General features: G+C 42.5%; 1 protein-coding gene across 2 annotated transcripts in view; it reads left to right on the top strand.

The window, feature by feature from the left end:
- Positions 1-13,917, top strand: part of PDE4D (phosphodiesterase 4D) — a 648,147-nt gene that overhangs the window by 185,161 nt on the left and 449,069 nt on the right. For both annotated transcript variants that reach the window (XM_069776687.1, XM_069776692.1), the window contains exon 3: positions 12,777-13,012. In XM_069776687.1, coding sequence (XP_069632788.1) covers positions 12,777-13,012 — 236 coding nt within the window. The remainder of the gene's footprint in view (positions 1-12,776; positions 13,013-13,917) is intronic.

The raw sequence follows: 13,917 nt of genomic DNA, 5'->3' as shown, positions 1-13,917 counted from the left end.
TTAACATCGCAATGAATTTCTCCTCTTGCCTCTAGCCTGGCTGGCAGGAAGAGATTCCTGCCATAATACTTTAGATATATGGCAGCCACAGCAGTGGTGACACACAGCATCATGTAACACTGCCATCATACACCCTAAATCATGAATTATTTTCACCCAGGATTAAATCACCTTGAATTACACATCGGACCTCCCCATCCTTACTGCATTACCCGCCAAGTGCACCCAGGTTCTTGAGCAAAAACAATCACACAAATAGGTTTGCCCTTTCCTGAGAGAGGAATAACCCAGACTGTTTTTCCCAGCCATTTCCTTATATGTACTATGGGGAATTTATGTCCTTCCAAAGTGCATAGGGGTTATGGCTGGGCAGGGCCAGGGTGACTGGCAGACCTTCTAGTGTTAACTAGCTAAGTGGCTTCTGCTAAATTTGTATCCCAATGCTTGAATGTCCCAGCACCCACTGCTCTCAGTGTAGTTTTTAACAGTCCATTGTATCATTCAATTTTCCTGGATACTGTTGTATGACAGGGGGTGTAATACACCCAGTCAATGCCATGCTTCTTGGCCCAGGTGTTTATGAGGTTGTTTTGGAAATCATAGAATCATTTAGGATAGAAAAGACCCTTAAGATCATTGAGTCCAACCTTTAACATAACATTGCCAAGTCCGCCACTAAACCACTTCCCTAAGTGCCGCATCTACATGTCTTTCAAATAACTCCAGGGATGGTGACTCCACCACTTCCCTGGGCAGCCTCGTCCAATGCTTGATAACGCTTTCAGTAAAGAAATTTTTCCTAATTTCCAATCTAAACTTCCCCTGGTGCAACTTGAGGCTATTTCCTCTTGTTCTATCGCTTCTTACTTGGGAGAAGACACCAGCACCCACCTCACTACAACCTCCTTTCAGGTAGTTGTAGAGAGCCATTAAGGTCTCCCTTCAGCCTCCTTTTCTCCACACTAAACAACCCTAGTTCCCTCAGCCACTCCTCATAAGACTTGTTGTCTAGACCATTCACCAGCTTAGTTGCTCTTCTTTGGATGTGCTCCAGCTCCTCAGTGTCTTTCCTGTAGTGAGGGGCCCAAAACTGAACACAGGACTCGAGGTGTGGCCTCACCAGTGCCGAGTACAGGGGGACAATCACTTCCCTGCTCCTGCTGGCCACACTATTTCTGGTACAAGCCAGGATGCCGTTGGCCTTCTTGGCCACCTGGGCACACTGCTGGCTCATATTCAGGTGGCTGTTGACCAACACCCTCAAGTCCTTTTCCACCAGGCAGCTTTCCAGCCACTCTTCCCCAAGCCTGTAGCATTGCATGGGGTTGTTGTGAGCGAAGTGCAGGACCCTGTAAATTCTGGTTGGGCTTTGGCCCTTCTAATTTTCTCCCTGGATAACCTCATGACATCTTTGTAGTCCTCCTGTGTTGCCTGCCCTTTCTTCCAAACATCATAAACTTTCTTTTTTTCCTGAGTTCCAGCCAAAGCTCTCTGTTCAGCCAGACTAGTCTTCCTCCCTGCTGGCTCATCTTTCTGCACATAGGAACGGCCTGCTCCTGACCATTTAAGACTTCCTTCTTGAAGAATGTCCAGCCTTCCTGGACTACTTTGCCCTTCAGAACTGCCTCCCAAGGGACTCTGTCAACTAGGCTTCTAAATAGGCTGAAGGCTGCCCTCCAGAAGTCTAAGGTAGCAGTTCTGTTAACCACATTCCTTAATTCTCCAAGAACTGAAAACTCTATCATTTCACGACTGATGTGCCCAAGAAGGCCTCTGACCATCACATTGCCCATGAGTCCTTCTCTGTTTGCAAACAACACATCTGGTGGGTCACCTTCCTTAGCTGCCTTACTCACCAACTGTCAGGAAGTTATCTTCCACACACTCCAGGAACCTCCTAGACTGTCCTCTCCACTGTATTGTATTTCCAGCAGACATCTGGTAAGTTGAAGTCCAGCATGAGAAGAGGGGATGGTGACGGTGAGACCTCTCCCATCATTTGTAGAATATTTCATCTGCCTCTTCATCCTCATTGGGTGTTCTATGACAGACTCCCCCCATGATATCTGCCTTGTTGGTCTTTCCCCTGATTCTTACCCATAAACACTCAACCCTTTCATCACTATTGTCAAGCTCTAGACAGTCAAAACACTCCCTAACATACACGGCTACCCCACAGCCTCTCATTCCTTGCCTATCCCTTATGAAGAGTTTATAGCCATCCATTGCAGCACTCCAGTTGTGTGTCATCTCACCATGTTTCTGTGATTGCAAATAAATCACAGTTTTCCAGCTGCACAATGACTTCCAACTCCTCCTGAGTCTTGTTGTCTGATTCAGTTCTTTCAGGGATGCTGTGTTGCCATAAAACTTGCTTTTCAAGGCTCAAGATAGTATTCCTGGCAGTGGCACGGGTCATAGGCTATGTTTCCAACATTCCAGTAGTTGCTTCTACCATTCTAAGCACATGGCGCTTGCTATGGCAGGTTTGTGGTAGTGTGATATAATCATTCTGCCAGGCTTTCCCATATTGATATTTCAACCTTCGTCCTCTATACCAAAAAGGCTTCAGCTGCTTGGCTTATTTGATTATGGCACATGTTTTACATTCATGGATAACTTGTGCAAGGGCATCAATGGTGAAGTCCACCCCTCGATCATGAGCCCATTTGTATATTGCATCCTTTCCTAGATGTCCTGATGTTTCATAGGCCCATTGAGCTAAAGATAGCTCACTCTTATGTTCCCAGTCCAGACCCACCTAAGCCACTTCAATTCTAGCAGCCTGGTCCACCTGCTCATTGTTTCAATGTCCTTCAGTGGCACTGCTCTTGGGTATGTGAGCATCTACACGACATATTTTTACAACCAGGTGCTTCACCTGGGCAGCAATATCTTGCCACAGTGGGGCAGCCTAGATGGGTTTACCTCTGTGCTGCCTGTTGATCTGCTTTCATTGCTGTAACCACCCCCACAGGGCATTTGCCACTATCCATGAATCAGTATAGAAATAGAGTACTGGCCATTTTTCTCATTCAGCAATATCTAAAGCCAGCTGGATGGCTTTACATTCTGCTGACTGACTTGATTCACCTTTTCCTTCAGCAGTTTCTGCAACTTGTCATGTAGGACTCCACACAGCAGCTTTCCACCCTCAATGTTTCCTCACAAAATGACAGCGCATCTGTAAACAGCACATATTGCTTTTGATTTTCTGGTAAGTTATTATACAGTGGGGTCTCTTCAGCACACGTCAACTCCTCTGGTGATACTCCGAAGTTTTGGCCCTCTGACCAGTCCATGATCTCTTCCAGAATTCCTGGGCGGTCGGGGTTTCCCATTCAGGCCTGTTGTGTTATCAGTGTGACCCACTTACTCCATGTAGCATCAGCTGCATGATGTGTAGAAGGGACCCTCCATTTGAACATTCAGCACATGCAATTGACGTGCCAAAAGGAGCTGTGCTTCAGTACCAACTACTTCTGAAGTGGCTCAAAGTCCTTCATATGCTGGTAATATATCTTTTTCAGTTGGAGTGTGATGGGCTTCATATCCTGTATATCCCCAGCTCAAAACCCTGGAGGTCTCTCCAGGTACTTTCTGCTGGAGGCTCCAGGTATGACCATGGTCCCTGGCTGAAGTGTAAAGCATGGTTTTCACATCTTGTCCTGGTCAGACTAGCCCAAGGGCTACTGCATGAACTATATCCTGTTTAAATTGTTCAAAGGCTTGCTACTGCTGCTCAGGGCCCCATTCAAAATCATTCTTCTTCTGGGTTACTCAATAGAAGGGGCTTACAATCAGACTGCAACCTGGAATATGTATTCTCCAAAAGCCCACAACACCTAAGAAAGCTTGTGTTTATTTTTTTAGTTGGCGGAGACATAGCTGTTATTTTATTAATCACATCTATTGGAATATGATGATGCCCATCTTGCCATTTTATTCCTAAAACCTGGATTTCCTGTGCAGGTCCCTTGACCTTTGTTTTACGGCAAAACCAGCTTTCAAAAGAATCCGTATTACTCTTCTTCCCTTCTCAAACACTTCCTCCCTGTGTTGCCCCACACAATGATGTCAGCAATATAATGGGGGTGTTTGGGAGCTTCACCCTGTTCCATTGCAGTCTGGATCAGTCCATGGCAAATGGTAGGGCTGTGTTTCCACTCCTAGGGCAGTTGCTTCCAGGTGTATTGGATACCCCTCCAAGTTCAAACAAACTGTGGCCTGCACTCTGCTGCCAAAGGGATTGAGAAAAATGCATTGGTGATATCAGCTGTTCTATACCATTTGGTTGCTTTTGATTTCAGTTCATACTGGAGTTCTAGCATGTCTGGTACGGCAGCACTCAGCAGCAGCATGACTTCATTCAGGCCAAAGTACTCTAGAATTAGCCTCCACTCTCAGTTAGATTTTTGCACTGGCTGTATGGGACTATTAAAGGGTGAATGAGTTTTAGTGATTACTCTTTGAGTCTCCAATCACTGAGAGATTGTGGATGGGAATGAGGGAGTCTTGATTGGTGCGATATCATAGCCAGTGCACTGTCATGGTAGCAATTGGTACCTGCTGTTCTTTAACCCGCAGCAAGCCCACAACAGAAGGATCCTCTGAGAGACCAGGCAAGCTAGACAGCTGTTTAATCTTCTCCTTACTCAAGGCAGCTGTACCAAAAGCCCACTGGTACCCTTTTGGGTGTTTGAAGTACCCTCTCCTGAGGTAGTCTATGCCAAGGATACATGGACCCTCCAGACCAGTCACAGTAGGACGCTTTTGCACTCTTTCTGTTAGGTTTACCTCAGCTCCCAACAGAGACAGTTCTTGGTATCCTGTCACTCCAGAAGTACAGATGGATTCTGACCCTTTGTAAACTGATGGTGTTAGAGTACACCATGCACCAGTGTCCACCAGAGCTTTATACTCCTATGGGTCTGATGTGCCATGTCTTTGAACCCACATAGTCCGGTAAACCTGGTTGTCCTTTTTGTCTGCCTGACCAAAGGCAAGGCCCCTCTTTTTCTGGTCAGAGTCTTCATTACTTGATTTTTGTGACTGCAAATGAGAAGTCTCTTCATCAAGGTCAAAAGTACAATCAGCCCTTCTGCTCTGCCCAGCAGACACTGGGGCAGTAATTTTCCTGGATGGATGCCTTCTGGCTGCTGATTTTTCTTGCAGTTCCTGTACCTGAGCTTCTAGTCTCCAGCTATGTTCACCATCCCACTTCCTTAAGTCTTCTTCCCTGGTCATGCAGATAGAAGCACAGGGTGGCACACAGTGTGAACCACTGATACTCTCTACCTTGAACAGAAAAAAGCTGACTTAATAGCTGAGACATTGGTCACTGTGGGTAAGGAAGACCTGTCTTCTTGGATTGCTGGGACAATCCTGGGTCAGTTTCTCCACAACTGAGATGCAGGCCCATAGGGAGGAAGTGAGATTCTCTGCCAGTCTGTCTGCAGACGACACCTCCATGTCTGTCTAGCTCATTACCTCCACGATGTTTGCATATGATGTTGGCGCACTTCGTACAAACTTTCACCACATGGACTGTGTGCACTCGTTTTCATCTGAGTTTTTGGATACCAGGTTGCTATAGATAACCTCCACCACAGCTAATTGCACCAGATACTGGATAGCTCCCACAACGGTGGTCCATTTTCTTTGGGAATTTGGACGACCTTCTTTAAAGGGATACCTGTCCTTCACACTCAACAGGAATCATAGAATCATAGAATGTTTTGGGTTAGAAGGGACCTTAAAGGTCATCTAGTTCCAAGCCCCTTGCCATGGGCAGGGACACCTTCCTCTAGACCAGGCTGCTCAAAGCCCCATCCAACCTGGCCTTGGACACTTCCAGGGATGGGGCATACACAGCCTTTCTGGGCAACCTGTTCCAGTGCCTCACCACCCTCACAGTGAAGAACTTCTTCCTTACGTCTAGTCTAAATCTACCCTCCTTCAGTTTAAAGCCATTGCCCCTTGTCCTATCACTACATGCCCTTGTAAAATGTCCCTCTGGCTTTCTTGTTTAGGTACTGGAAGAATGCTCTAAGTTCACCCCAGAACCTTCTCTTCTCCAGGCTGAACAACCCCAACTCTCTCAGCCTTTCCTCGTAGGAAAGGTTCTCCAGCCCCCTGATCATCTTCATGGCCCTCCTTTGGACTCGCTCCAACAGGTCCATGTCCTTCTTATGTTGGGGGCCCCAGAGCTGAACACAGTACTCCAGGTGGGGTCTCATGAGAGCAGAATCACCTCTGTCAACCTGCTGGTCATGCTTCTTTTGACGCAGCCCAGGACGCAGTTGGCTTTCTGGGCTGCAAACGCACATTGCTGGGTCATGTTGAGCTTCTCGTCAACCAACACCCCCAAGTCCTTCTCCGCAGGGCTGCTCTCAGTCCACTCATTGCCCAGCCTGTATCTGTGCTTGGGAATCACCTCCAAAGACTGAGGACTCCTGCCCCTTTTACAATCCCTTTTTTAAGGGCCTTATCCCTAGCAAAGGCTCGCAACTGCTGGGCTTCCTTACTGTCTAATTCCTGACTACTGGTCCCAGCATCATAGTAACCAGCTGAGAATTTGCTCACCTGGTTGATGGCTGAAATCTTTTAACATATATCCTAGCTCACTTAGGGATAGGGATCAGGTGTTTTCTGTTTCATCTATGATTACAGTCCTTTCCTCCTCCTGTTCCTGACTGCTCTGCTGCAGAACATTAAATGGCTACTCATTAGTTGAGAAGTGTCAATTTTGTGCAATAAATAAGGCAAGGATCTTCTTGAAATATGGCTATATTGATCATGTGATCAACAACTGTTTTGTAATGTGTAAATATAAGTACATTGAATTGAGGTAGCACACATGGCTGTTAAAAATCTGCCATTTTCTAATATGTAGGTGTATTACTCTGTGAACTTCTCAGTGTTGTTTTTGTAGATTTGGGTTTATGTTGCATAAGCATGCCATATGAGAGTAATTATTTTTTCCTTTGAGTTTTTTGGTCTTAAACAGTGTTCATAAGGGCTCATTTGTGCCCTTATTTAGTTTTTTAAAGTTTTAAATTGAAACTTTTGGCTGTAATTTAAAGTATTTTTACATAATAATATAATTGTGTACTCTATTCTAAAAGGAGGAAATAGTTATTATTAGTACTACAGTTTTAATTATAGTGGAGACAGATTTTCCTCTCTGTTGCTGTATGACATTCAGTTCTGTCCAAAATGAAGTCATTCTTGTGCTCTGTCTTAACTACTTGAAAAAGCCTTACTTATGAAAAAGGCTACAGTGGTCATAGCTGCTGACAGTTGTACTTTTGATCTGTTGTTTGGTAAGTGCAGAACTTATTGAACATCGTAGCTATCTTTTACTCAGTGAAAGAAGCAATTAAAAGTGCTGTATAGAGCATCTATCAGCTACTAACAGAAGAGACTAATCAAGGTAGTGATATTGTGGGAAAACCTATGAAAGTACTAACATGGTGAAAGTAAGAAGATTTTGTGGCCACTGACTAAAATCTAGGTTGGAAGTTAATGGGAAGTCACAATTAGAACCGGTGACAAGCAGAGGCAGCCAGGGAAGTACCTTCAGTATAAGTCTGTGAGAAAGCCAAGGAAGAGGTCTTGATTATATAGAGAAATAGGTAAAAAGAAAGATTTATAAATTAAAAGGAACAAAAAATTTACTGAGTTCAGGGAAATGGATTATGTTGGTGTTGGGGTTTTGGGTGGGGAATTATAAGGTCACCTTATGCCCCTAATAAAAGATAACCAAAATTTGGGCTTTGAGGACACTAAGGTTGAAGGGCAATGAGGCTTTACTTGTAAGCAAGCATAAAACCTATCACCTGACAGATGAAAAAAGCAGAGTCTAACCTAGTTAATAGTCACAATTTGATGTAAATATTCCTCTAATTAACACACTTCAGTTCTTGTAACCAAACATAAAGGCTGCTTTTCTGGTCTTGAAAGAGATTCCTTTTCTATTTGATATACATTAAAAAGCCATTCGATTGAAACATTTTAAAGGATATAATCCTAAGCTGAGATCAACATTCCAGTAGTCAGAAGGACAATATGAAAAAAATAAATAAAAGTGGACAGTGCAAGTTCATGTAAGCAAATATGAGGTATCACCTGTTGCTTCTGTGAACTGATATGCAGACAGCATCATGTATGCCTTTTGAATGAATGAAGATATTTTGCATACAGTTTAGAAAAGTTGAAATATGATGGTAAACTAATTCCTTGGCAGCATCTCAGGTGGTGGCAGGACTTCTTTAACTAGATTTTGCCATATTTTATTAGAAAATCGTGGGGTTTTTTGCCAAGGTGATCATGTAGTGACTGTGATGTGTACCTTAAAAGCTGACTTTAGAATTGGGTTCTGTGAGTGACTGGCAGTCAAGGACAATATAAAAACTTTCACTGGTTGTTTCAATTAATCTTTTACCATAAAATTTTTATTTCCTAAATTTGATCATTGGTCTGTGTCACAGTTTGCCTTCATCTCTTTCCTTTTTTAAAGGCAGGCTTCTTACGGGTTATTGACATGGAGAAACTTTTGCTATCTTCCTCGGTGTTATGAGTCTGTATTTTGCTTGATTAGTCATAAGATCACATACAGATAAAATGGCTTTACAAGAAACTCTTAACCGGTCTGTCCTGCATCTGTATACCCACCATCATGTTTTTATATTTCTTTCTGACTTTAGTTCAGAAACCATAATTTTTCAGTAGATTATAAATATATAAAATATGTAAATTTACTGATTCCTAAGAATTTTGAAATTATTATATTATTCCCATATCCATGTTAAAGAAAGAGGAAAACCTATAAATACCAAATAAACCAAGAATCTTTGTTCCTACTTAACCATCCTTATGTTGACAGTTCAATGTATATACTGCCCTAATAAAATTATTCGGCATTCCACATTCTTTCTTTTTATCACAAAGGTGGTATTATGACAAATTATGATACACTACCTTAATATATATTTTCTATATTTGCACAACATATCTAGCTCACATTCATGTGTTACTGCTGTGGCTATTGGAACTGAAAGGTCTTTTATGTGCTGATGCTGTGTAGCTTGATTTCTATACTTCAGTAAATGCTTGAGAGGCAGCAGGAAGATGGCCAACACCAGGTCTTTTGCTTTTCATATATTTCTTGCATTTCTGAAAATTCATAGTTTTTGCAACTGATTTTGGTGTCCCATTGTTTGCTGTTTACCTTTAGCCATCTGATAATTAGAAGCTCATAAAAGTATCATCTTTACCCTCATGTAACTTCATGCTGTGCAGTTTAAGTTTTCTATCTTTGTTTCTATCAAACTGGTGAGTAGTTTTCTTGTCTTTCATATAGTGATACCATTTTAAGTATATCTACATTCAGATGCATGACCTGTTCCATGTTCTCCACAGAGCTACACAAATATGAGCTTCTTGGCCTCTATTTAAATTTCTAATAGTCCTCATAATAAGACAAAGTCTGGATCCAAAGAAAAATGTCCTTTGTCCTCAGCATGCTCTTCCTTATCCTTGTATATACATATGTTTATGTAGTCTCTTTTGGATCTCTCTTTGAAGCCCCTTGCATCATCAAATGTCTCTTACTCTGTGTCACTCTTTCCCTTAATAACTTTTAAAGCTCTCAGAGCTTCAAAAGTAATCTTATTTATTTACTTATATTCTGGATTTCTCAGTCATTCTGTCAGAGATAAATAGATTGCAATTTGTTTGATCCCTCTCCCCATCCCCCCCTTCCCCACTTTATTGTGGCAAATCTGTCTTAACAGACCACGACCTTAAAAAACACTGGTTTGAATTCCAGTCAGGAGACCTGGGCTGGATGAAAAGACTGCTAGGTGGGCAGAAAACTAGTTCCACTGCTGCGATCAAAGTGTAGAGACTGATGGCTCAACATCTGGCTGGCAGCTGGTAATGAGCACATCACCGTGAGGGGTTGATACTAGAGCCCATGCTGAAGTGCAGAGTTCAGCAGCCAGACAGGATAACCTGAAGCACCGGCACAGGCCGGCAAGTGACTGACTGGGTCACAGCCCTGCTGGAAAGGACCTGGGGGCTTCAGCGGGCTGCAGGGTGGGTAGCAGCCAAACAGTGCACCCTTCATCATAAACAAAACAAACTACGTGCCAAAGTGACTGTTAGCTAGTGGATTGGGGGAATGCATTACTACATTATAGCTAGATTAAGAAAAATAGCTAAAGTATTAATTTAGATTTTGTGATTAAAAACTTAATTAGAAATAGTTTGCTCACAGCAAATGATCAAGCTCCAAGTATAAATGGAACTTATTAATAATACTGTGGTGGGTTGACCCTGGCTGGATGCCAGGTGCCCACCAAAGCCGTTCTATCGCTCCCCTTCTCAGCTGGACAGTGAAGAGAAAAGAAAATGAAGGATCATGGGTCAAGATAATGGCAGGGTGAGTTCATCCAGCAATTACTGTCACAGGTAAAACAGACTCGACTTGGGGAAATTAGTTTAATTTATTACCAATCAAATCAGAGTAGGGTAATGAGAAGTAAAAACTAAATCTTAAAACACCTTCCTCCTACCCCTCCATTCTTCCCAGGCTTCACTACACTCCCAGTTTTCTCTGCCTTCTACCCCCAGCAGCGCAGGGGGATGGGGACTGGGGGTTGGGGTCAGTTCATCACACGTTGTCTCTGCCACTCCTTCCTCCTCAGGGGGAGGACTCATCACTCTCCCCCTTCTCCAGTGTGGGGTCCCTCCCACAGGAGACAGTCCTCCATGAACTTCTCTAACGTAAGTCCTTCCTACGGGCTGCAGTTCTTCATGAACTGCTCCAGTGTGGGTCCCTTCCACAGGCTGCAGTCCTTCAGGCACAGACCGCTCCAGCGTGGGTCCCCCACGGGGTCACAAGTCCTGCCAGAAAACCTGCTCCAGCATGGGGTCCTCTCTCCATGGGACTGCAGGTCCTGCCAGAACCCTGCTCCAGCGTGGGCTTCCCACGGGGTCACAGACTCCTTTGAGCATCCACCTGCTCTGGTGTGGGGTCCTCCACAGGCTGCAGGTGGATATCTGCTCCACTGTAGACCTCCCTGGGCTGCAGGGGGACAGCCTGCCTCACCATGGTCTTCCCCACGGGCTGCAGGGGGATCTCTGCTCTGGCGCCTGGAGCATCTCCTCCCCCTCCTTCTTCACTGACCTGGGGGTCTGCAGGGTTGTTTCTCTCACATGTTCTCACTCCTCTCTCCGGCTGCCGTTGCTGTGGTGCAGCAACTTTTTTTTCCCTTAAATATGTTATCACAGAGGCACTATCACTGTTGCTAATTGTCTTGGCCTTTGCCAGTGGCTGGTCCAATTTGTAGCCAGCTGGTGTTGGCTCTGTCAGACATGGGGGAAGCTTCTAGCAGCTACTCTCAGAAGCCATCACTGTAACCCCGCCTGCTAGCAAAACCTGGCCGTGTAAATAAAATACAATTACTTATCAGGAAAGTTGTTGCATTAATGGCTCCCCCTGTGTGCACAGAATAAATACATTGCCATGCAAGTTTTTCTTGCAGGTGTGCATCAGTACTCATGAGACATGTCAAACTGAAGGCAATGTCTTTACTGTTAAGTGGAGGTGTGATTGTAAATTGTGGGCATAACCTAGCTTGCTTTATTTTGTACACCATGTATAGCATAATATACATGTCAACTCTAGTTTGGCAGAGGTAAATACTTGGTGTACCAGTCTCAAGTATTGTATTGGGACTATGGAACTATTGATACCTGACCTAGGCGGAATAATATATAGCTATATATGCTGTATTCCTAATTCTTAGTTTAGATGTAGAAAATATATTTGCTCAGAACTTGGGTTTCTTCACTGGAAAGTAATCAAGGCAAAAGGTGCAGACAGTGGTATCTGTGCTGGGGAAATTATCAAGTAATGGTAAAAGACTTTGTGTAAGACATGGAGAAAAAAGCCAATTTCTTCTTGTTATTACAGCAGGCTTCTGAGAATAACAGTGCTCTCAGAAAAGTAATTCTTTGAGAAGTTTCTTTCAATGGTGAGCTGTTTATTAAAAGTTCTGAAAACTTTCTGAAGAAATTTTTTCCCCTTTAAATCAGTATCAGTCAGAGATTTCTTTCCTGGATTGTATGCCATTCTTTCATGACCCAGACAATATTACTAGTGGTTTAGATGATTAAATTAAAAATAATGTATACACTTAAGATTTCATTAGGGCCTGACCTTCAGAGGTTCTAATTATTGACTGTTTCTAAGCACTACAGTGGTTGTTTTAAGTACTCATCACTTACTATTAGCATGAAATCACTGTGAGCAAGAGAAAGACCGAGTTGGGACAGCTGAGAGAATTTACGGTGAATTTTATCCTGTCTTCAGTGGAGAGGTGTATAGTTGTAAATCTCTGACCACTGCTTTTATTTTATTTTATTTTATTATTGGTATTTGGACTCTTACTTCTCCCAAAAGGTAGATAACTTGTAGGGAAGCAGGTATATTGTGGGAAAGAAATTTGTTTAATGCAGAGCACTTCCGTCCCCTATACAGGTATGAGTACATATTTTAGACAGCAGTGTGTTAATCTTGTTGTAAAATAGCTTTCTGTTTGCTTTTAAAAAACCAGATTTTCTAAACCCTAGAAAATTTTTACTGCATTTGTCATTCTTTTTCATTTTCTCAATAATGATAGTGAAATATAAATAATAAAAGTGTTATCACATTAACATTATAGGTATTTTCTTATATGATGGGTATTTTTTTACCTTGATCACAGGTTTCAGAAGAAGGTCTGCATCACAGCACTGAGGATGAAGAGTCTTTCCAGGGAATGGAGCCCTATCTTGTGCGGAGATTATCCTCCCGTAACATCCAGCTTCCGCCCCTGGCTTTCAGGCAGTTAGAACAGGCAGAGTGGGATAAAAAGAATGATACCGAAACTATCCCAAGGCCCACGACTCTTCCACTGAGGATTCCTCCTTTGATTGCCATTACATCTGCCGAGTCCAGTAGGTAAGGTCCAGCAATTCCTTCTTGATTTGACATTTTCAGTGGCAGGTGGAAGACAGCAGATGCTGCTTCTAGGACAGAAGTTTATTTCTTTTCTAAATCCTCTAAATAAGTGAAAAAGAAGAATAAAATATAAATACGTAAATTTGTGGCTGACACTTGATAATACTGCTTGTAAACCTTTTGGTCATGTCCAAATACAAACACTAAACAACATTTTCTCTGAACATTACTAATACTTTATATTCAGAAAGACTTCCGGAGGCTTGAATAAGCTTTTTTTTCTTATTATAATAAAGATAGGAACCTTTTTATACACAGAACATTTTTTACATGATACAGTTGCAAAACAAGTTTCAAGGAATCATGACAGGATTTTGCCTGCTCCTGTATATCTATGTTATTTGTAATGTAAATAGTTGAACATATTTGATTCTAGTGATTTGTATTATAGTTTCTTCATATTACCTTTGTGACTTCTTTATCATGCACATTTTCTAGAGTTACTTTTCCTCTTCTTAAATGTTTCTGATACCATCCTATTTTCTGTTGCTATCTTCTAAAATGTGAATTGCTTAACATGAAATTGTTCCTTACAATGGTGACAGCAATGCAGCCATTTGGTAACCTGAGAATATATAAGGAAAAGAAAAGATGAACACACTGAGAACTGAAATGCACAACTTAAGAACTTTTGGACATATCTTCAGAGAGAATACTGTATTTGGACAACGTAGCTGTGAAAAGAATGTAGGATTTGTAGTATATGGGAAAAACCATAAGTATTCATTAGGGTGCTATGGCAAAAACCCATCTAATATTAAGTTTGAATTTAATATCACCTCCCATATCTTATTTCCATGTGCATATCTTTATTTTTGGAATAAGTCGACCAGTTCTTGAAACTT

This window comes from Haliaeetus albicilla, chromosome Z (assembly GCF_947461875.1).
Source record: "Haliaeetus albicilla chromosome Z, bHalAlb1.1, whole genome shotgun sequence".
Classification (NCBI taxonomy): Eukaryota; Metazoa; Chordata; class Aves; order Accipitriformes; family Accipitridae; genus Haliaeetus; species Haliaeetus albicilla.
This window is presented reverse-complemented; position numbering and strand designations above follow the sequence as displayed.